Source organism: Oncorhynchus kisutch, unplaced genomic scaffold (assembly GCF_002021735.2).
Source record: "Oncorhynchus kisutch isolate 150728-3 unplaced genomic scaffold, Okis_V2 scaffold3917, whole genome shotgun sequence".
NCBI lineage: Eukaryota > Metazoa > Chordata > Actinopteri > Salmoniformes > Salmonidae > Oncorhynchus > Oncorhynchus kisutch.
The window spans coordinates 224,659-248,763 of NW_022265862.1; the positions used below are offsets into that span (position 1 = coordinate 224,659).

At 49.0% G+C, this 24,105-nt stretch overlaps 2 protein-coding genes across 4 annotated transcripts in view; both read right to left on the bottom strand.

Moving 5' to 3' along the window:
* LOC116372101 (monocyte to macrophage differentiation factor 2-like) overlaps positions 1–6,682 on the bottom strand; it is a 66,718-nt gene extending 60,036 nt beyond the window's left edge. Inside the window, 2 exon segments of the mRNA XM_031821190.1 lie at positions 113–194; positions 6,431–6,682. Coding sequence (XP_031677050.1) covers positions 113–194; positions 6,431–6,444 — 96 coding nt within the window. The 5' untranslated portion in view covers positions 6,445–6,682.
* Positions 6,683–7,283: 601 nt separating this feature from the next.
* LOC116372103 (actin-related protein 2/3 complex subunit 1B) lies at positions 7,284–23,568 on the bottom strand. 3 transcript variants are annotated; one of them, XR_004209119.1, is made up of 11 exons: positions 23,302–23,531; positions 21,545–21,671; positions 19,672–19,776; positions 16,596–16,818; positions 14,288–14,395; positions 12,959–13,198; positions 12,677–12,752; positions 11,075–11,274; positions 10,258–10,348; positions 8,359–8,771; positions 7,284–8,251 (listed from the first exon to the last, which is right to left on the bottom strand). XR_004209119.1 is itself a non-coding variant. In XM_031821192.1 (10 exons), exons 2-10 carry the CDS (start codon positions 21,606–21,608, stop codon positions 8,733–8,735), a joined length of 1,146 nt encoding a protein of 381 aa, XP_031677052.1. In that variant the 5' UTR covers positions 21,609–21,671; positions 23,302–23,568; the 3' UTR covers positions 7,284–8,732. The 3 variants fall into 3 exon arrangements, 2 of the variants coding, with proteins under 2 accessions (XP_031677052.1, XP_031677051.1); XM_031821192.1 differs by having other exon boundaries at positions 7,284–8,771; positions 23,302–23,568; XM_031821191.1 differs by lacking the exons at positions 7,284–8,251; positions 8,359–8,771 and adding an exon at positions 8,779–8,889.
* Between the last annotated feature and the right edge of the window lie 537 nt (positions 23,569–24,105).

The following is a 24,105-nucleotide window of genomic DNA, read 5'->3' on the forward strand; positions in this document are numbered from 1 at the left end:
TGTGTGTGTGTCTCACCGCGTGTGTAGCACAGTTTGCAGCATGTTCATAGTCTGTGGGTTGATACCTCTGTGTGTGTGTGTGTGTGTGTGTGTGTGTGTGTGTGTGTCTCACCGCGTGTGTAGCACAGTTTGCAGCATGTTCATAGTCTGTGGGTTGATACCTCTTATTGGACGGAACTCTGTTATTCATAAATCTGGAATTCAGAACAGACAACAAACAGAACAATCAGCGGTCTGACAATCAGCCAATCAGACAGTCAGCCAATCAGCCAATCAGACAGTCAGCCAATCAGACAGTCAGCCAGTCAGCCAATCAGACAGTCAGCCAATCAGACAGTCAGACAATCAGACAGTCAGCCAATCAGACAGTCAGACAGTCAGCCAATCAGACAGTCAGACAATCAGACAGTCAGACAATCAGCGTTCTGACAGTCAGCCAATCAGCCAATCAGACAGTCAGCCAATCAGACAGTCAGCCAATCAGACAGTCAGCGCTCTGACAGTCAGACAGTCAGCCAATCAGACAGTCAGCCAGTCAGCCATTCATATAGTAACATCACTGACTCTATATTATTAAATGATACTACTCATTCATATAGTAACATCACTGACTCTATATTATTAAATGATACTACTCATTCATGTAACATTACTGACACTATATTATTAAATGATACTACTCATTCATGTAACATTACTGACACTATATTATTAAATGATACTGCCCCTCTCCCTCTCTATTCATCCCCTCTCTCCCACCCTCATTTTCTCTCGCTCCACCAGTCTGTTTGTTCTCTCTCTCCACCTCCCTCCATCAGTCTGTTTGTTCTCTCTCTCTACCTCCATCAGTCTGTTTGTTCTCTCTCTCCACCTCCCTCCATCAGTCTGTTTGTTCTCTCTCTCTACCTCCATCAGTCTGTTTGTTCTCTCTCTCCACCTCCCTCCATCAGTCTGTTTGTTCTCTCTCTCCACCTCCCTCCATCAGTCTGTTTGTTCTCTCTCTCCACCTCCCTCCATCAGTCTGTTTGTTCTCTCTCTCTACCTCCATCAGTCTGTTTGTTCTCTCTCTCCACCTCCCTCCATCAGTCTGTTTGTTCTCTCTCTCCACCTCCCTCCATCAGTCTGTTTGTTCTCTCTCTCCACCTCCCTCCATCAGTCTGTTTGTTCTCTCTCTCCACCTCCCTCCATCAGTCTGTTTGTTCTCTCTCTCCACCTCCATCAGTCTGTTTGTTCTCTCTCTCCACCTCCCTCCATCAGTCTGTTTGTTCTCTCTCTACCTCCCTCCATCAGTCTGTTTGTTCCCTCTCTCCACCTCCATCAGTCTGTTTGTTCTCTCTCTCCACCTCCCTCATCAGTCTGTTTGTTCTCTCTCTCCACCTCCCTCCATCAGTCTGTTTGTTCTCTCTCTCCACCTCCCTCCATCAGTCTGTTTGTTCTCTCTCTCCACCTCCCTCCATCAGTCTGTTTGTTCTCTCTCTCCACCTCCCTCCATCAGTCTGTTTGTTCTCTCTCTCCACCTCCATCAGTCTGTTTCTCTCTCTCCACCTCCATCAGTCTGTTTGTTCTCTCTCTCCACCTCCATCAGTCTGTTTGTTCTCTCTCTCCACCTCCCTCCATCAGTCTGTTTGTTCTCTCTCTCCACCTCCCTCCATCAGTCTGTTTGTTCTCTCTCTCCACCTCCCTCCATCAGTCTGTTTGTTCGCTCTCTCCACCTCCCTCCATCAGTCTGTTTGTTCTCTCTCTCCACCTCCCTCCATCAGTCTGTTTGTTCTCTCTCTCCACCTCCCTCCATCAGTCTGTTTGTTCTCTCTCTCCACCTCCCTCCATCAGTCTGTTTGTTCTCTCTCTCCACCTCCATCAGTCTGTTTGTTCTCTCTCTCCACCTCCATCAGTCTGTTTGTTCTCTCTCTCTACCTCTCTCCATCAGTCTGTTTGTTCTCTCTCTCCACCTCCCTCCATCAGTCTGTTTGTTCTCTCTCTCCACCTCCATCAGTCTGTCTGTTCTCTCTCTCCACCTCCCTCCATCAGTCTGTTTGTTCTCTCTCTCCACCTCCATCAGTCTGTCTGTTCTCTCTCTCCACCTCCCTCCATCAGTCTGTTTGTTCTCTCTCTCTACCTCCCTCCATCAGTCTGTTTGTTCTCTCTCTCTACCTCCATCAGTCTGTTTGTTCTCTCTCTCTACCTCCATCAGTCTGTTTGTTCTCTCTCTCTACCTCCATCAGTCTGTTTGTTCTCTCTCTCCACCTCCCTCCATCAGTCTGTTTGTTCTCTCTCTCCACCTCCCTCCATCAGTCTGTTTGTTCTCTCTCTCCACCTCCCTCCATCAGTCTGTGTTTGTTTTGTCTGATTGATGGCAATCAGAGATGTTCTTTCAGAGTTCTGGAATCTCTCTCTCTCAGAAACGTGCTTTTTGCCATGACTACAGTTGCCTGGCAACTGCAAATAACCATGGATCGACTGAGGCAGAAATAAGAGGTCTGTCTCTCTCACACACGAAGTAGCTGTAGTGTGGTGATGTCACTGTAGCCATGGAAACCCCCGAAACCCTCCTCTTCGCTCTTTTCTTCCATCTTCTCCTCACTCCCAGATCCATCACCCTCTATCCCCTTCTCCTCACTCCCAGATCCATCACCCTCTCCCTCCATCCCCTCACTCCCAGATCCATCTCTCCTCTCCCTCCATCCCCGTCTCCTCACTCCCAGATCCATCTCTCCTCTCCCTCCATCCCGTCTCCTTATCCTCACTCCCAGATCCATCACCCTCTCCCTCCATCCCCATCTCCTCACTCCCAGATCCATCACCCTCTCCCTCCATCCCCATCTCCTCACTCCCAGATCCATCACCCTCTCCCTCCATCCCCGTCTCCTTCTCAGCTTCCCCTAGGTACAGACCTGGGATCAGCTTCCCCTAGGTACAGACCTAGAATCAGCATCCCCTAGGATCAGACCTAGGATCAGCATCCCCTAGGTACAGACCTAGGATCAGCTTCCCCTAGGTACAGACCTAGGTACAGACCTAGGATCAGCATCCCCTAGGTACAGACCTGGGATCAGCTTCCCCTAGGTACAGACCTAGAATCAGCATCCCCTAGGATCAGACCTAGGATCAGCATCCCCTAGGTACAGACCTGGGATAAGCATCCCCTAGGTACAGACCTAGGATCAGCATCCCCTAGGTACAGACCTAGGATCAGCATCCCCTAGGTACAGACCTAGGATCAGCATCCCCTAGGTACAGACCTAGAATCAGCATCCCCTAGGATCAGACCTAGGATCAGCATCCCCTAGGTACAGACCTGGGATCAGTTTCCCCTAGGTACAGACCTAGGATCAGCATCCCCTAGGTACAGACCTGGGATCAGCTTCCCCTAGGTACAGACCTAGGTACAGACTTAGGATCAGCATCCCCTAGGTACAGAACTAGGATCAGCATCCCCTAGGATCAGACCTAGGATCAGCATCCCCTAGGTACAGACCTAGGATCAGCTTCCCCTAGGTACAGACCTAGGATCAGCTTCCCCTAGGTACAGACCTAGGTACAGACCTAGGATCAGCATCCCCTAGGTACAGACCTAGGATCAGCATCCCCTAGGATCAGACCTAGGATCAGCATCCCCTAGGTACAGACCTAGGATCAGCTTCCCCTAGGTACAGACCTGGGATCAGCATCCCCTAGGTACAGACCTAGGATCAGCTTCCCCTAGGATCAGCTTCCCCTAGGAACAGACCTAGGATCAGCTTCCCCTAGGTACAGACCTGGGATCAGCTTCCCCTAGGTACAGCAACATCACCCTCGTCCCTATAAAGTCGGTTGAGGTTGTCTCTCTCCAGTCTCTAAACACTATACAATAGGTTGAGGTTGTCCCTCTCTAGTCTCTAAACACTATAAAGTAGGTTGAGGTTGTCTCTCTCTAAACACTATAAAGTAGATTGAGGTTGTCTCTCTCTAGTCTCTAAACACTATAAAGTAGGTTGAGGTTGTCTCTCTCCAGTCTCTAAACACACAGCAACTGGCCTGAATCGCTCTCTCTTTCCATTTCTACCCCTCTCTCTCTCTCCATCTCTACCCTCTCTCTCTTTTCACCTCTCTCTCCATCTCTACCCTCTCTCTCTTTCCACCTCTCTCTCTCCATCTCTACCCTCTCTCTCTCTTTCCACCTCTCTCTCTCCATCTCTACCCTCTCTCTCTTTTTCCACCTCTCTCTTTCTTTCCACCTCTCTCTCTCCCTCTCTCTTTCTTTCCACCTCTCTCTCTCCATCTCTACCCTCTCTCTCTCTTTCCACCTCTTTCTCTCCATCTCTACCCTCTCTTTCTACCTCTTTCTCTCCATCTCTACCCTCTCTCTGTCTTTCCACCTCTCTCTACCCTCTCTCTTTTCATCTCGCTCTACCCCCTCTTTCCATCCCTCCCCACATCCCTCCCTCCCCTCCATCAATCCCTCCCTCCATCCATCCCTCCCTCCTCCATCCATCCCTCCCTCCATCAATCCCCCCCTCCTCCATCCATCCCTCCCTCCTCCATCCATCCCTCCCTATACAGACAGCTGGCAGTTCTGTTAATTAGGTTATCAAGCTGTCTGTTAATGACCTGAGCCCCAGGCCACACACACACACACACATAGCCAGGCCAGACCAACAGATCACAGAGCCAAAGCCCAGCAGGGCTACCCCTAGTCCAGACTCTGTGTGTGACACTCTTTCTGACTGCAGTGTCCTGTCTGCCTGTCTGTAGTCAGTGTGCCTAGACCTGTCTGTCTGTCTGTAGTCAGTGTGTCCAGACCTGTCTGTCTGTATGTAGTCAGTGTGTCCAGACCTGTCTGTAGTCAGTGTGTCCAGACCTGTCTGTCTGTAGTCAGTGTGTCCAGACCTGTCTGTCTGTCTGTAGTCAGTGTGCCCAGACCTGTCTGTCTGTCTGTAGTCAGTGTGTCCAGACCTGTCTGTCTGTAGTCAGTGTGTCCAGACCTGTCTGCCTGTCTGTAGTCAGTGTGTCCAGACCTGTCTGCCTGTCTGTAGTCAGTGTGTCCAGACCTGTCTGCCTGTTTGTAGTCAGTGTGTCCAGACCTGTCTGTCTGTTTGTAGTCAGTGTGTCCAGACCTGTCTGTCTGTCTGTAGTCAGTGTGTCCAGACCTGTCTGTCTGTAGTCAGTGTGTCCAGACCTGTCTGTCTGTGGTCAGTGTGTCCAGACCTGTCTGTCTGTGGTCAGTGTGTCCAGACCTGTCTGTCTGTAGTCAGTGTGTCCAGACCTGTCTGTCTGTAGTCAGTGTGTCCAGACCTGTCTGTCTGTAGTCAGTGTGTCCAGACCTGTCTGTCTGTAGTCAGTGTGTCCAGACCTGTCTGTCTGTAGTCAGTGTGTCCAGACCTGTCTGTCTGTGGTCAGTGTGTCCAGACCTGTCTGTCTGTCTGTAGTCAGTGTGTCCAGACCTGTCTGCCTGTCTGTCTGTCTGTAGTCAGTGTGTCCAGACCTGTCTGCTTCAAGACAAAGTGGTGTAGTCGTACAGCAAGCCAGTAACAATACAACTACCTATCTGTCATCTCCTCTCACCGTTTCACACACACACCACACCACACACACACACACACACACACACACACACACACACACACACACACACACACACACACACACACACACACACACAGCGACCTAGGCTAACATTGATTGAACTATCCACTCCACCAATAGTCAGATGTACACAACCACCCTGCTTACTGACAAAACTGGGGTAAGCACCCCCCCCCCCCCTAGGAAAATTCAACTGGTGTAAATGCATCAGTCTGATGTTGTCATCTGATGATATAACTACTTTAAATCAGAAACTCATGGAAACAACTTAGCCATGGTAGTGCAGCCTATACAAGGAAACTGATATAAAATAGAGTAGTAGAAGTCACACGTCCCTGCGCGGTCCTTTCGGGTTCCGGCGTGGCAGTAGAGGGGGTCCGGTATTATCGATAAGGACCATAATCGGTATTCGTTATTCTACTGTAAAACAGATCAGCTCCCGAGCGACGTAGACCCAACTCAGACATTCAATCATTCCAACAGTGTATGATCATTGTATTATTATCATATCATATTGTAATGAAACGGCGGGGAGCAGGACTCGAACCCTCGACCTTCTAGCCCGAAGTCCAGGGCGCTATCGCTATCGGCAAAAGCTCCAGCGGCAGCCTCGATATCCGCGCTTATAAACCCAGGGTCGTTACACTATTGTACCTAATAATAGCGTTACATAAAACCCAACTAATTCAGGACAGCAGTCACAGGGAGTCCCAAATAGGTTAGAAACATCACCGCTGGTTATTGGGCGATATCGGTCTGTTCGGCTTATCAAACCAACACATTCTAAACGTTGATACAACGTCTATTAACTGGGAGTCGCGATGTTTACACATTTAGGTGCAATTTATAAAAACCCAAAACGACATACCTTACAAGATTCATTTAAAATGTGAAGGGGGGAAAAAAGCAACAGTAGAGAGACGTGGGTGTAACGATAAAAAATATGTCTTCAGAGTTGTGTGTTTCAGCAGCGCTTTTTCCTCGACCGTCTTGATTCCAGCGGTGTGTTGCTACTAGATATCTAAAAGACATCTAAACCTGATGCTGCTGGTGATCACCGACTGGTGAGTATGCGGGATGCCGAAGGTGCTGCAGCGACGATAATGCGCGTGATTCATAGCAGGCAACACCCGGAAGTGCGAACGATGTAAACGGTTTCTAGGGAAAACAGTCTTCCTGCGTCGCGGAAGAAAAAAAAAATATATATATTTAAAATATATATTTAATATATATATATTTTAACTATTTTTTTACTATTTTTTTCCCATTATTATTATTATTAATATATATTTTTTTTACCGGATTCGGTAACGGTTCAATCTGCACCCAAGTCATGATGATGTTTTAAGCGACCAGAGATACCGGGTTGGAGAATAGTTGGTTCTTTCTCTTTATTTTCTAGAACAAAACGGCTACAGCAGCAAGTGGGAATTTCTGTCAACATCATCATGTGTCGTAATATTTAACATAAAAACGCGTCCAGCAAAGCTTGAACCCAACATCTACAACCAAGACTTTTGGTTTTATCTACGTACTGAATGTGGCCGCTAGATGGCGCGAGTCCGACACCTGAACACAACAGCTCTGAATTTAAGTGTCTGAATGATCTACGTGAAAAGTTTATATAAAAACTGCGGTCTGAAACTCGGACACATTTTCATAACAGTTACTAGTTGACGTCAGATCAGTCTTATCAAACACTTGGACAGACACACACACCGTCTATGATAGTAAATCATTTATTAAAATGCATATTATGACCAGCATAAGCATTTAACAGGTACCGCTGCTTGGCTTTCTTCATGATTATATACCTGCTGTAGCCTTCCACTCTGACGCGTCCTACTATAATAAGTCCTTTAGCGAACAGTTGCGCTCTAATATATCGACACTTGATAACGGAGTTCATCGGAGCAGAATGTCCTGTTTCCACTTTTCAAAACTGGCTGAATGGCTTTTTGTTTTGTTTTTTAACCCTGTAGGCACCTGCAACTTACCACAGATATAATACATCAACACAGTAAACTAATCACCTGCCTCCAACCAAATTAATTACAATTCAGAATCATTTCCCGTTACGAAAAAAAGATGGCGGTCAGAGAGCAGTCTAACTGCAGTTATTCTGAAATTACTACGTCCAAAATACCATCGACTGCACTTACTGCACTGACTGCAGTATCAAAACCTGTCAGTATCAAAACCTGTCATCTAAGGGTTATTAGTCCATTCAATTTTATTTTTACTTTTAATTTTTTTATTTGAAGTGAAAAATCTCAAGTTTAGATATAATTTTTTTCTTGGTCCTGTGCTGTAAATCCAACAAATTAATGTGTGAACATCAAAACTAAAATCCAAGTAAACTAATTCCAGAAGCCAAAGTGAATCTTAAGAACACAGCTGTATGTCCAGGTACAACTATCAGTATAGAACACCTGACAGAACAGAACACCTGACAGAACAGAACACCTGACAGAACAGAACACCTGACAGAACAGAACACCTGACAGAACAGAACACCTGACAGAACACCTGACAGAACAGAACACCTGACGGAACAGAACACCTGACAGAACAGAACACCTGACGGAACAGAACACCTGACAGAACAGAACACCTGACGGAACAGAACACCTGACGGAACACCTGACAGAACAGAACACCTGACAGAACAGAACACCTGACGGAACACCTGACAGAACAGAACACCTGACAGAACAGAACACCTGACAGAACAGAACACCTGACGGAACAGAACACCTGACGGAACAGAACACCTGACGGAACAGAACAGAACACCTGACGGAACAGAACACCTGACAGAACAGAACACCTGACGGAACAGAACACCTGACGGAACAGAACAGAACACCTGAAGCATTTCCTGGATTCTGGATTCTAAAACAAAGATGATAAGAAGATAGAACAAAAACAAACAAGATGTGTCTCAAATGGTGTCCTATGGGTCCTGGTCTACCTATATAAAAAGAACAGGGTGCCATGTGGAATGCAGACGTCGTTGTCATGGCTGCCGTGCTTCGAGCAGATGCTCAACAGAGACAGACAGAAAGGAGATGTCTCCAGCAGCAGCTGAGACAGACAGACGCAGAGAAGCAGAAAGGCAAAGAGGTGAGATTTCTTCATATCCCGGCTGGTCGGCTGGTCGGCTGGTATCAGACTATCTTGAGATCCTTCAGGGCAGACTCCAGACTCTGGGAACAGAAGAAGAGGATCATGGTATCAGACTATCTCGAGATCCTTCAGGGCAGACTCCAGACTCTGGGAACAGAAGAAGAGGATCTTGAGATCCTTCAGGGCAGACTCCAGACTCTGGGAACAGTAGTAGATGATATTTAGACATCGTCTCTTCACTGCACAACTATTCCAGAAGTCATGACGACGGTGACAAGGCACAACTACAGTAACGTGTCAGACTGTGTGTGTGTAGTGTAGTGTGTGTGTGTGTGTACCTTGACGTCCCATGTGACCATTCCTCCGTCCATCCCAGTGGTACAGTAACGTGTCAGACTGTGTGTGTGTGTAGTGTGTGTGTAGTGTGTGTGTGTACCTTGACGTCCCATGTGACCATTCCTCCGTCCATCCCAGTGGTACAGTAACGTGTCAGACTGTGTGTGTGTGTAGTGTGTGTGTGTACCTTGACGTCCCATGTGACCATTCCTCCGTCCATCCCAGTGGTACAGTAACGTGTCAGACTGTGTGTGTGTGTAGTGTGTGTAGTGTGTGTGTGTACCTTGACGTCCCATGTGACCATTCCTCCGTCCATCCCAGTGGTACAGAAACGTGTCAGACTGTGTGTGTGTGTAGTGTGTGTGTAGTGTGTGTGTACCTTGACGTCCCATGTGACCATTCCTCCGTCCATCCCAGTGGTACAGTAACGTGTCAGACTGTGTGTGTGTGTGTGTAGTGTGTGTGTGTACCTTGACGTCCCATGTGACCATTCCTCCGTCCATCCCAGTGGTACAGTAACGTGTCAGACAGTGTGTGTGTGTAGTGTGTGTGTAGTGTGTGTGTAGTGTGTGTGTGTACCTTGACGTCCCATGTGACCATTCCTCCGTCCATCCCAGTGGTACAGTAACGTGTCAGACTGTGTGTGTGTGTAGTGTGTGTGTGTACCTTGACGTCCCATGTGACCATTCCTCCGTCCATCCCAGTGGTACAGTAACGTGTCAGACTGTGTGTGTGTGTAGTGTGTGTGTGTACCTTGACGTCCCATGTGACCATTCCTCCGTCCATCCCAGTGGTACAGTAACGTGTCAGACTGTGTGTGTGTGTAGTGTAGCGTGTAGTGTGTGTACCTTGACGTCCCATGTGACCATTCCTCCGTCCATCCCAGTGGTACAGTAACGTGTCAGACTGTGTGTGTGTGTAGTGTGTGTGTGTACCTTGACGTCCCATGTGACCATTCCTCCGTCCATCCCAGTGGTACAGTAACGTGTCAGACTGTGTGTGTGTGTAGTGTAGTGTGTAGTGTGTGTACCTTGACGTCCCATGTGACCATTCCTCCGTCCATCCCAGTGGTACAGTAACGTGTCAGACTGTGTGTGTGTGTAGTGTGTGTGTGTAGTGTGTGTGTGTACCTTGACGTCCCATGTGACCATTCCTCCGTCCATCCCAGTGGTACAGTAACGTGTCAGACTGTGTGTGTGTGTAGTGTGTGTGTGTAGTGTGTGTGTGTACCTTGACGTCCCATGTGACCATTCCTCCGTCCATCCCAGTGGTACAGAACGTGGAACATTTACTCTTCCCTCCCTCCAGCACAGAGATCTGACTGAAATAGAAAGAGACAGTTAGCACACAGTCATTACGACCCCAGAAATACACAGTCATTACGACCCCAGAAATACAGTCATTACGACCCCAGAAATACACAGTCATTACGACCCCAGAAATACACAGTCATTACGACCCCAGAAATACACAGTCATTACGACCCCAGAAATACACAGTCATTACGACCCCAGAAATACACAGTCATTACGACCCCAGAAATACACAGTCATTACGACCCCAGAAATACACAGTCATTACGACCCCAGAAATACACAGTCATTACGACCCCAGAAATACACAGTCATTACGACCCCAGAAATACACAGTCATTACGACCCCAGAAATACACACAGACACAGTCATTACGACCCCAGAAATACACACAGACACAGTCAATACGACCCCAGAAATACACACAGACAGTCATTACGACCCCAGAAATACACACAGACACAGTCATTACGACCCCAGAAATACACACAGACACAGTCATTACGACCCCAGAAATACACACAGACAGTCATTACGACCCCAGAAATACACACAGACACAGTCATTACGACCCCAGAAATACACACAGACACAGTCATTACAACCCCAGAAATACACAGACACAGTCATTACGACTCCAGAAATACACAGTCATTATGAACCCAGACACACACACACACACACACACACATTTAGTCATTACGACCCCAGAAATACACAGATACACCCCCACCTGATGCTGTTCTTGTGCAGACTCTCCAGGCCCTGCTCGGTGGTCTCAGACGAGGTGGCTCGGCGGTCCAGGTTCTGGAAGCGTTCCCTGGCGCTGATCCCTCTCTGAGACGTCTGCTTGGGAACGTCCAGCTTCCCTCCGAACGTTACTGAGCCCTTAGTACCGTCATACACAAACAGTACCGGGTAGCAGTCATGACCCTAGAGAGGAGAGAGACACAGTGAGACAGACACAGGAGAGAGAGGAGAGAGAGGAGAGACACACAGTGAGACAGACACAGGAGAGAGAGACACACAGTGAGACAGACACAGGAGAGAGAGGAGAGACACACAGTGAGACAGACACAGGAGAGAGAGACACAGTGAGACAGACACAGGAGAGAGAGGAGACACACAGTGAGACAGACACAGGAGACACACAGTGAGACAGACACAGGAGAGAGAGACACACAGTGAGACAGACACAGGAGAGAGAGACACACAGTGAGACAGACACAGGAGAGAGAGGAGAGACACACAGTGAGACAGACACAGGAGAGAGAGGAGAGACACACAGTGAGACAGACACAGGAGAGAGAGACACACAGTGAGACAGACACAGGAGAGAGAGGAGAGACACACAGTGAGACAGACACAGGAGAGAGAGACACAGTGAGACAGACACAGGAGAGAGAGACACAGTGAGACAGACACAGGAGAGAGAGGAGACACAGTGAGACAGACACAGGAGAGAGAGGAGACACACAGTGAGACAGACACAGGAGACACACAGTGAGACAGACACAGGAGAGAGAGGAGAGACACAGTGAGACAGACACAGGAGAGAGAGGAGAGAGAGGGACACACAGTGAGACAGACACAGGAGAGAGAGACACACAGTGAGACAGACACAGGAGAGAGGAGAGAGACACACAGTGAGACAGACACAGGAGAGAGAGGAGAGAGAGAGACACACAGTGAGACAGACACAGGAGAGAGAGGAGAGAGAGAGACACAGTGAGACAGACACAGGAGAGAGAGACACACAGTGAGACAGACACAGGAGAGAGAGACACACAGTGAGACAGACACAGGAGAGAGAGGAGAGACACACAGTGAGACAGACACAGGAGAGAGAGGAGAGACACACAGTGAGACAGACACAGGAGAGAGAGGAGAGGCACACAGTGAGACAGACACAGGAGAGAGAGGAGACACACAGTGAGACAGACACAGGAGAGAGAGACACACAGTGAGACAGACACAGGAGAGAGAGACACACAGTGAGACAGACACAGGAGAGAGAGGAGAGACACACAGTGAGACAGACACAGGAGAGAGAGGAGAGACACACAGTGAGACAGACACAGGAGAGAGAGGAGAGACACACAGTGAGACAGACACAGGAGAGAGAGATACACAGTGAGACAGACACAGGAGAGAGAGAGGAGAGACACACAGTGAGACAGACACAGGAGAGAGAGGAGAGACAAACGGTGAGACAGACACAGGAGAGAGAGAGACACAGTGAGACAGACACAGGAGAGAGAGAGGGTGTGTGTGTGTGTGTGTGTGTGTGTGTGTGTGTGTGGGGGTGTGTGTGTGTGTGTGTGTGTGTACTCACAGCGGCCACCAGGCTGTTCTCAGTGATAAAGCTGACACACAGCAGAGGAAGGGTCTCAGAGCTCAGACTGCTGATCCTAGAATGCACACAGAGAGAGATCAGACTACTGATCCTAGAAAACACAGAGAGATCAGATTACTGATCCTAGAATACACACAGAGAGATCAGACTGCTGATCCTAGAATACACACAGAGAGATCAGACTGCTGATACCAGAATACACACAGAGAGATCCGACTGCTGATACCAGAATAAACATAGATCAGTGTTCTCTCTCCTTACGTGCTGGTCTTGCCTCCCTCTGCGATCGCCACAGTCGAGTCATGTGACGTCCAGGCAAGGCGGTTCCCACTGTGGGAGAAACAGACCCCGTGGACCCATCCCCCTCCTGCCCCATCTCCAGCCCCCCCAGACACCCCTGAGGGCCCGGACTCAAACAGCACCTCTCCAAAGGGCATCTTAGACCCCCACACTGTGGGTCCGGGCTTCTCCTCTACCTCCTTGATGTAGGCCGAGAACACCCTGGGGGAGAGAGAGGGGGGGATAATATATTAAGGGGGGAGTGAAGAGAATTAGGTAGAGAAATATGGTCTCTGACGGTCTGTCTCGCTCTCTACTGATGAGGCTGAAACATGGTCTCTGACGGTCTCTCTCTCTACTGATGAGGCTGAAACATGGTCTCTGACGGTCTCTCTCTACTGATGAGGCTGAAACATGGTCTCTGACGGTCTCTCTCTCTACTGATGAGGCTGAAACATGGTCTCTGACGGTCTCTCTCTCTACTGATGAGGCTGAAACATGGTCTCTGACGGTCTCTCTCTCTACTGATGAGGCTGAAACATGGTCTCTGACGGTCTCTCTCTCTCTACTGATGAGGCTGAAACATGGTCTCTGACGGTCTCTCTCTCTCTCTACTGATGAGGCTGAAACATGGTCTCTGACGGTCTGTCTCTCTACTGATAAGGCTGAAACATGGTCTCTGACGGTCTCTCTCTCTCTACTGATGAGGCTGAAACATGGTCTCTGCCGTTCTCCGTCTCTACTGATGAGGCTGAAACATGGTCTCTGACGGTCTCTCTCTCTCTCTCTACTGATGAGGCTGAAACATGGTCTCTGACGGTCTGTCTCTCTCTCTCTACTGATGAGGCTGAAACATGGTCTCTGACGGTCTCGCTCTCTCTCTCTCTCTCTCTCTCTCTCTCTACTGATGAGGCTGAAACATGGTCTCTGACGGTCTGTCTCTCTCTCTCTACTGATGAGGCTGAAACATGGTCTCTGACGGTCTGTCTCTCTCTACTGATGAGGCTGAAACATGGTCTCTGACGGTCTGTCTCTCTCTACTGATGAGGCTGAAACATGGTTTCTGACGGTCTGTCTCTCTCTACTGATGAGGCTGAAACATGGTTTCTGACGGTCTGTCTCTCTCTCTACTGATGAGGCTGAAACATGGTCTCTGACAGTCTCCGTCTCTACTGATGAGGCTGAAACATGGTCTCTGACGGTCTCTCTCTCACTCTCTACTGATGAGGCTGAAACATGGTCTCTGAGGGTCTCTCTCTCCCTCTACTGATGAGGCTGAAACATGGTCTCTGACGGTCTCTCTCTCTCTACCTGCATTTGAAGTCACAGGATCCAGCCGCCAGCAGCACGTTGTTAGGATGCCAGTCCAGACTGAGGACGGTGGAACGGATCGGCTTCTTGATGTGCTTACAGACCCACCTGGGAATAACAGGGTTGAGATATGGTTGAAACCTGGTTGAAGGAAGCACCATGGATGGTATTGAGGACAGCGACTAGGATGGTATTGAGGACAGGGACTAGGATGGTATTGAGGACAGGGACTAGGATGGTATTGAGGACAGGGTCTAGGATGGTATTCTCGGACAGCGACTAGGATGGTATTGAGGACAGGGACTAGGATGGTATTCTCGGACAGCGACTAGGATGGTATTGAGGACAGCAACTAGGATGGTATTGAGGACAGGGACTAGGATGGTATTGAGGACAGGGACTAGGATGGTATTGAGGACAGAGCCTGTTACATAGGACAGGGACTAGGATGGTATTTAGGACAGGGACTAGGATGGTATTGAGGACAGAGCCTGTTACATATGACAGGGACTAGGATGGTATTGAGGACAGGGACTAGGATGGTATTGAGGACAGGGACTAGGATGGTATTGAGGACAGGGACTAGGATGATATTGAGGACAGGGACTAGGATGGTATTGAGGACAGGGACTAGGATGGTTTTGAGGACAGGGACTAGGATGGTATTTGAGGACAGGGACTAGGATGGTATTTAGGACAGGGCCTAGGATGGTATTGAGGGCCGGGACTAGGATGGTATTGAGGGCCGGGACTAGGATGGTATTTAGGACAGGGACTAGGATGGTATTTAGGACATAGCCTGTTACATAGGACAGGGACTAGGATGGTATTGAGGACAGGGACTAGGATGGTATTGAGGACAGGGACTAGGATGGTATTTAGGATAGGGACTAGGATGGTATTTAGGACAGGGACTAGGATGGTATTGAGGACAGAGCCTGTTACATAGGACAGGGACTAGGATGGTATTTAGGACAGAGACTAGGATGGTATTTAGGACAGGGAAGGGGATGGTATTTAGGACAGAGACTAGGATGGTATTTAGGACAGAGACTACGATGGTATTTAGGACAGGGACTAGGATGGTATTTAGGACAGGGACTAGGATGGTGTTGAGGACAGGGACTAGGATGGTGTTGAGGACAGGGACTAGGATGTTATTTAGGACAGGGACTAGGATGGTGTTGAGGACAGGGACTAGGATTGTATTTAGGACAGAGCCTGTTACATAGGACAGGGACTAGGATGGTATTTAGGACAGGGACTAGTATGTTATTTAGGACAGGGACTAGGATGGTGTTGAGGACAGGGACTAGGATGGTGTTGAGGACAGGGACTAGGATGGTATTTAGGACAGGGACTAGGATGTTATTTAGGACAGAGCCTGTTACATAGGGAACAAAACTGAAACAGTTATATAGTTAAACCCAGTCCTGTCTAGTCCTCACCAGTCATTCTCCTGTTCTCTATAACAGATATAGCTAAACCCAGTCCTGTCTAGTCCTCACCAGTCATTCTCCTGTTCTCTACAACAGATATAGTTAAACCCAGTCCTGTCCAGTCCTCACCAGTCATTCTCCTGTTCTCTACAACAGATATAACCAAGTCCTGTCTAGTCCTCACCAGTCATTCTCTATAACAGATATAGTTAATCCCAGTCCTGTCTAGTCCTCACCAGTCATTCTCCTGTTCTCTACAACAGATATAACCAAGTCCTGTCTAGTCCTCACCAGTCATTCTCTATAACAGATATAGTTAAACCCAGTCCTGTCTAGTCCTCACCAGTCATTCTCTATAACAGATATAGTTAAACCCAGTCCTGTCTAGTCCTCACCAGTCATTCTCTATAACAGATATAGTTAAACCCAGTCCTGTCTAGTCCTCACCAGTCATTCTCTATAACAGATATAGTTAAACCCAGTCCTGTCTAGTCCTCACCAGTCATTCTCTATAACAGATATAGTTAAACCCAGTCCTGTCTAGTCCTCACCAGTCATTCTCTACAACAGATATAGTTAAACCCAGTCATGTCTAGTCCTCACCAGTCATTCTCCTGTTCTCTATAACAGATATAACCCAGTTCTGTCTAGTCCTCACCAGTCATTCTCTATAACAGATATAGTTAAACCCAGTCCTGTCTAGTCCTCACCAGTCATTCTCCTGTTCTCTATAACAGATATAGTTAAACCCAGTCCTGTCTAGTCCTCACCAGTCATTCTCTATAACAGATATAACCCAGTCCTGTCTAGTCCTCACCAGTCATTCTCTATAACAGATATAGTTAAACCCAGTCCTGTCTAGTCCTCACCAGTCATTCTCCTGTTCAAAGTAGCAGATGGATATGAGGCGTGACCCGCTGCCCACAGCGAACTTGTTCTCCTTGGGAGACCAGCTGACACAGCGAGCAGCCCGGTTGATACGGAGGATGACCAGGGTGGGCTTCCACACCTCCCCCTTCAGAGACCAGACATACGCGTTACGATCCGTCCCACAGGTCACGATACGGTTACTCTCTGGAGCCCAGTCTATACCTGGAGAGATGGGAGGGGCATAGAGTTACTGTCTGGAGCCCAGTCTATACCTGGAGAGATGGGAGGGGGGGGGGGGGGGGGCATAGAGTAACTGTCTGGAGCCCAGTCTATACCTGGAGAGATGGGAGGGGGGGGGCATAGAGTTACTGTCTGGAGCCCAGTCTATACCTGGAGAGATGGGAGGGGGGGGGCATAGAGTTACTGTCTGGAGCCCAGTCTATACCTGGAGAGATGGGAGGGGGGGGGCATAGAGTTACTGTCTGGAGCCCAGTCTATACCTGGAGAGATGGAGGGGGGGGGGGGGGCATAGAGTTACTGTCTGGAGCCCAGTCTATACCTGGAGAGATGGGAGGGGGGGCCGTCATAGAGTTACTGTCTGGAGCCCAGTCTATACCTGGAGAGATGGGAGGGGGGGGGGGGCATAGAGTTACTGTCTGGAGCCCAGTCTATACCTGGAGAGATGGGAGGGGGGGGGGGGGGGCATAGAGTTACTGTCTGGAGCCCAGTCTATACCTGGAGAGATGGGAGGGGGGGGGGGGGGGGGGGGGCATAGAGTTACTGTCTGGAGCCCAGTCTATACCTGGAGAGATGGGGGGGAGGGGGGGGCATAGAGTTACTGTCTGGAGCCCAGTCTATACCTGGAGAGATGGGAGGGGGGGGGGGGGGGGGGGGCGGGGCATAGAGTTACTGTCTGGAGCCCAGTCTATACCTGGAGAGATGGGAGGGGGGGGGCATAGAGTTACTGTCTGGAGCCCAGTCTATACCTGGAGAGATGGGAGGGGGGGGGGGCATAGAGTTACTGTCTGGAGCCCAGTCTATACCTGGAGAGATGGGAGGGGGGGGCATAGAGTTACTGTCTGGAGCCCAGTCTATACCTGGAGAGATGGGAGGGGGGGGGGGCATAGAGTTTCTGTCTGGAGCCCAGTCTATACCTGGAGAGATGGGAGGGGGGGGGCATAGAGTTACTGTCTGGAGCCCAGTCTATACCTGGAGAGATGGGAGGGGGGGGGGGGCGGGGCATGGAGTTACTGTCTGGAGCCCAGTCTATACCTGGAGAGATGGGAGGGGGGGGCATAGAGTTACTGTCTGGAGCCCAGTCTATACCTGGAGAGATGGGAGGGGGGGGGGCATAGAGTTACTGTCTGGAGCCCAGTCTATACCTGGAGAGATGGGAGGGGGGGGCATAGAGTTACTGTCTGGAGCCCAGTCTATACCTGGAGAGATGGGAGGGGGGGGGGCATAGAGTTACTGTCTGGAGCCCAGTCTATACCTGGAGAGATGGGAGGGGGGGGGGGGCATAGAGTTACTGTCTGGAGCCCAGTCTATACCTGGAGAGATGGGAGGGGGGGGGCATAGAGTTACTGTCTGGAGCCCAGTCTATACCTGGAGAGATGGGAGGGGGGGGGGCATAGAGTTACTGTCTGGAGCCCAGTCTATACCTGGAGAGATGGAAGGGGGGGGGGGGCATAGAGTTACTGTCTGGAGCCCAGTCTATACCTGGAGAGATGGGAGGGGGGGGGGCATAGAGTTACTGTCTGGAGCCCAGTCTATACCTGGAGAGATGGGAGGGGGGGGGGCGGCATAGAGTTACTGTCTGGAGCCCAGTCTATACCTGGAGAGATGGGAGGGGGGGGGGGCATAGAGTTACTGTCTGGAGCCCAGTCTATACCTGGAGAGATGGGGGGGGAGGGGGGGCATAGAGTTACTGTCTGGAGCCCAGTCTATACCTGGAGAGATGGGAGGGGGGGCGGGGCATAGAGTTACTGTCTGGAGCCCAGTCTATACCTGGAGAGATGGGAGGGGGGGGCATAGAGTTACTGTCTGGAGCCCAGTCTATACCTGGAGAGATGGGAGGGGCATAGAGTTACTGTCTAGAGCCCAGTCTATACCTGGAGAGATGGGAGGGGGGGGCATAGAGTTACTGTCTGGAGCCCAGTCTATACCTGGAGAGATGGGAGGGGGGGGAATAGAGTTACTGTCTGGAGCCCAGTCTATACCTGGAGATATGGGAGGGGGGGGGCATAGAGTTACTGTCTGGAGCCCAGTCTATACCTGGAGAGATGGGGGGGGGGTGGGGGGGCATAGAGTTACTGTCTGGAGCCCAGTCTATACCTGGAGAGATGGGAGGGGGGGATAGAGTCACTGTCTGGAGACCAGTCTATACCTGGAGAGATGGGAGGGGGGCATAGAGTTACTGTCTGGAGCCCAGTCTATACCTGGAGAGATGGGAGGAGGGGGGCATAGAGTTACTGTCTGGAGCCCAGTCTATACCTGGAGAGATGGGAGGGGGGCATAGAGTTACTGTCTGGAGCCCAGTCTATACCTGGAGAGATGGGAGGGGGGGGGACATAGAGTTACTGTCTGGAGCCCAGTCTATACCTGGAGAGATGGGAGGGGGGGGGCATAGAGTAACTGTTTGGAGCCCAGTCTATACCTGGAGAGATGGGAGGGAGGGGGTATAGAGTTACTGTCTGGAGCCCAGTCTATACCTGGAGAGATGGGAGGGGGGCATAGAGTTACTGTCTGGAGCCCAGTCTATACCTGGAGAGATGGGAGGGGGGGGGGGGGGGCATAGAGTTACTGTCTGGAGCCCAGTCTATACCTGGAGAGATGGGAGGGGGGGGGCATAGAGTTACTGTCTGGAGCCCAGTCTATACCTGGAGAGATGGGAGGGGGGAATAGAGTTACTGTCTGGAGCCCAGTCTATACCTGGAGAGATGGGAGGGGGGGAGGGGGCATAGAGTTACTGTCTGGAGCCCAGTCTATACCTAGAGAGATGGGAGGGGGGGGCGGCATAGAGAGTTAGGCCAGAAACAAGAACTCTCTAATAAATGCCTCTATAAGGTGTCTCACCTGTGACCTGTCCGTTGTGCTCCTTCAGTTCATGAATCTTGATCCACTTGGTCCCGTCCTTCTTATAGATGTGGACATCATGGTTGTTGGGACACAGAGCAATCTCTATAGGGAGAGATCACACTATATATCAGATCAATCTCTATAGGGAGAGATCACACTATATATCAGATCAATCTCTATAGGGAGAGATCACACTATATACATCAGATCAATCTCTATAGGGAGAGATCACACTATACATCAGATCAATCTCTATAGGGAGAGATCACACTATATACATCAGATCAATCTCTATAGGGAGAGATCACACTATATACATCAGAGCAATCTCTATAGGGAGAGATCACACTATATATATCAGATCAATCTCTATAGGGAGAGATCACACTATATATCAGATCAATCTCTATAGGGAGAGATCACACTATATATCAGATCAATCTCTATAGGGAGAGATCACACTATACATCAGATCAATCTCTATAGGGAGAGATCACACTATACATCAGATCAATCTCTATAGGGAGAGATCACACTATACATCAGATCAATCTCTATAGGGAGAGATCACACTATATACATCAGATCAATCTCTATAGGGAGAGATCACACTATATATCAGATCAATCTCTATAGGGAGAGATCACACTATATATCAGATCAATCTCTATAGGGAGAGATCACACTATATATCAGATCAATCTCTATAGGGAGAGATCACACTATATATCAGATCAATCTCTATAGGGAGAGATCACACTATATATCTGATCAATCTCTATAGGGAGAGATCACACTATATATCAGATCAATCTCTATAGGGAGAGATCACACTATACATCAGATCAATCTCTATAGGGAGAGATCACACTATACATCAGATCAATCTCTATAGGGAGAGATCACACTATATACATCAGATCAATCTCTATAGGGAGAGATCACACTATATATCAGATCAATCTCTATAGGGAGAGATCACACTATATATCAGATCAATCTCTATAGGGAGAGATCACACTATATACATCAGATCAATCTCTATAGGGAGAGATTACATTATATTCAGAGGGCTGTTGGTTCGTGTGAGTGAGTGTGTTTGCAACAGTATAGCGTGGGAAGCAAGGTCACACTCTCACATCTATGTGTCTGTCTGTCTGCCTCTCAGCGTGTCTGCCTGCCTCTCAGCGTGTCTGTCTGCCTCTCAGCGTGTCTGTCTGCCTCTCAGCGTGTCTGTCTGCCTCTCAGCGTGTTTCTCTCGTGTCAGAATTGAAAACCGCCAGTTCACCTCCTGTTCCTGTTTGTATGACTCACACACTGTGGTTGTGTGCGCGCGTGTGTGTGTCTGTGTGCTCTGCCCAGACCCACCATCCATTTTGAGCAGAAACCGAAGACTCAGATCGAAACAACCCAAATATGGAGTTAGTTTCCTGAGCTCTGTAGAACACTGAGTCGTCTCTCTCTGATAGACCCAGAACACCACCCCTCTCGCTACAACAGGAAATACCTCCAGCCACATGGGAGCCAATCACACCCCCTCTCGCTACAACAGGAAAAACCTCCAGCCACATGGGAGCCAATCACACCCCTCTCGCTACAACAGGAAATACCTCCAGCCACATGGGAGCCAATCACAGCCCCCCGTCAGACTCACTCAACTTAAGCCTGTTTTTAAAAGAAATATATATTTTTTTAACTTGGATCAATTTCAGTTATCTTGGTGTGTTTCAATACTACCTGTAATGAATATCAAATTAACTTCACTTACAACTCAGCTTTGTGAGTTCCTGTTCAACACCATCTGAGTTGGGTTTCTACTTCTGTAAGTGAGGAAGTCCTATTGACCAATCAGAGAGAGTGTCCTACTCACGGGTCCGGTCCTTGTTCCAGGAGTGGCAGCTGATTGGCTCGAGCAAGAAGCTGTGGTAAGCCATAACCAAATCGGGACAATGCAGAACCAGAAAGTGAGATGAGCCAATGAGAGGCCTCTGTAGTTCCTGTTGAATATAAAAATATATGTTTTGCACAAGACTGCAACATCACACACTTTAAATTGGTAATAAAATCACCATCTAACTGAACACTTCAGAGAAAGAGATGTCTTTATTGTTTTGAAACTTCTGTATGTGTAATGTTTACTGTTCATTTTTATTGTTTATTTCACTTTATATATTCACTTTATATATTATCTACCTCACTTGCTTCGGCAATGTTAACACATGTTTCCCATGCCAATAAAGCCCTTGAATTGAATTGGAGAGACTGACAGAGAGTCAGAGATACAGTCAGGTCTAGGTTGTGTTAGACTGAGCCCCTGTGGCTTGAAATGAATGATACAAGTCAAACACACACACTGTATATAACACATCAACACAACGTAGCCTTGTAACAACAGGAAACGGTCTGTTTAAAGTTGTCCGCTACATCTTCAATAAGGGATGTTGCTAACCAACTGTCATTGCCATGGTTCCCGGACTAACGTAAAGCTGGCGTGTCTGACTCCACACAGAACAGCGGCGACACGCTAGCTAACCAACTGTCATTGCCATGGTTCCCGGACTAACGTAAAGCTGGCGTGTCTGACTCCACACAGAACAGCGGCGACACGCTAGCTAACCAACTGTCATTGCCATGGTTCCCGGACTAACGTAAAGCTGGCGTGTCTGACTCCACACAGAACAGCGGCGACACGCTAGCTAACCAACTGTCATTGCCATGGTTCCCGGACTAACGTAAAGCTGGCGTGTCTGACTCCACAGAACAGCGGCGACACTGCAGCTGGAACAACGTCCCCTCTATCTGCTGCGGCCTCAATTCAATTCAAGGGCTTTATTGGCATGGGAAACATGTGTTAACATTGCCAAAGCAAGTGAGGTAGATAATATATAAAAGTGAATATATAAAGTGAAATAAACAATCAAAATGAACAGTAAACATTACACATACAGTGTGTTTCAAAACAATAAGACATTACAAATGTCATATTATATATATATATAGTGTTGACAATGTACAAATGGTTAAAGGACACAAGATAAAATAAATAAGCATAAATATGGGTTGTATTTACAATGGTGTTTGTTCTTCACTGGTTGCCCTTTTCTCGTGGCAACAGGTCACAAATCTTGCTGCTGTGATGGCACACTGTGTGTACTCTCTATCTCTCCCTCTCTACTGTAACGACCCTGGGGGGGTTTATAAGAGCGGATATCGACTGTGCCGCTTATAGCGCGCGCTGGACTTTCGGCCAAGAAAGGTCGAGGGTCCGAGTCCTGCTTCCCTGCCTGTTTCATTACACTGGTGTCAGAAGTGGGATCGGACCCTTGCAGCCACGACAGTGCGCGTGCTTGGCCGGTGAGTGTGCACGCCGCTTGGCCGGTGAGAGTGTGTGCGCGCACTTGGCCGGTGAGAGTGTGTGCGCGCGCTCGGGCTAGAAAGGTCGAAGGTTCGAGTCCTGCCTCCTTCATTACACAACGTTGAAAACGTGTCATCAACTTTTCCTCGTAGTTTTCATTGTTTTGCGTTGAAGAAAAAAAGAAAGGTTTCTGCCTGGTTGTGTCTGTTAATCAGTAGAACCAACCAGACATGTCTGGACTTGTCCGGTCAGCCGAGAGAACGTGTACTTACCCTGAGATGGAGGGATGATACGGAAGGAGAGATGAGTGGAGAGAACAGCTCGCGGACTCTGGCCAGTCGACGCGAAAGCTACCGACAGAGTGACCGGAGAGAGAACAGACACTTCTGTAGACGAGAAGGAGGTAGAAAAAGTTGCTTCCGCAAAAAGAGGAACAGAGGGAGGGGTGAGGGAAAACAAACTTCTGCAAAAAAGAGACGGGGCTGAAGGGAGCGGGGAGGGAGAAAATAGAGACTTCCGCAAAAAGAGGAACAGAGGGAGGGGTGAGGCCGTGGGAGGGAGGGGTGAGGCCGGGGGGGGGGGGGGGAATAGAAACTTCCGCAAAAAGAGAAGGTGAGAAGTAGAAAAGACTTGGCTTCTACAGAGAGGAAGGAGTTAAAGTAGAACATTCACATCTGCAACAGAAAAGGAAGGGAGGGTCGACTAGGGTGAGAGAGAGAGAGGGAGAGGGTCGACTAGGGTGGGTAGACTAGGGTGGGAGAGAGAGAGAGGTAGACTAGGGTGGGAGAGAGAGAGGGTAGACTAGGGTGGGAGAGAGAGAGAGTAGACTAGGGTGGGAGAGAGAGAGTAGACTAGGGTGGGAGAGAGAAAGAGGGAGAGAGAGTAGACTAGGGTGGGAGAGAGAGAGAGTAGACTAGGGTGGGAGAGAGAGAGAGTAGACTAGGGTGGGAGAGAGAGAGGGAGAGAGAGTAGACTAGGGTGGGAGAGAGAGGGGGTAGACTAGGGTGGGAGAGAGAGAGGGGGTAGACTAGGGTGGAGAGAGAGAGGGGGTAGACTAGGGTGGGAGAGAGAGAGAG

Excerpts from the sequence above, each read along its gene's own strand:
- LOC116372103 (XM_031821191.1), bottom strand. The coding sequence starts at position 21,608 with ATGGCTTACCACAGCTTCTTGCTCGAGCCAATCAGCTGCCACTCCTGG. Across the intron at positions 16,819-19,671 it reads GCACAACGGACAGGTCACAG|GTATAGACTGGGCTCCAGAG; the intron begins GTGAGACACCTT and ends CCATCTCTCCAG. Across the intron at positions 14,396-16,595 it reads TTTGAACAGGAGAATGACTG|GTGGGTCTGTAAGCACATCA; the intron begins GTGAGGACTAGA and ends TGTTATTCCCAG.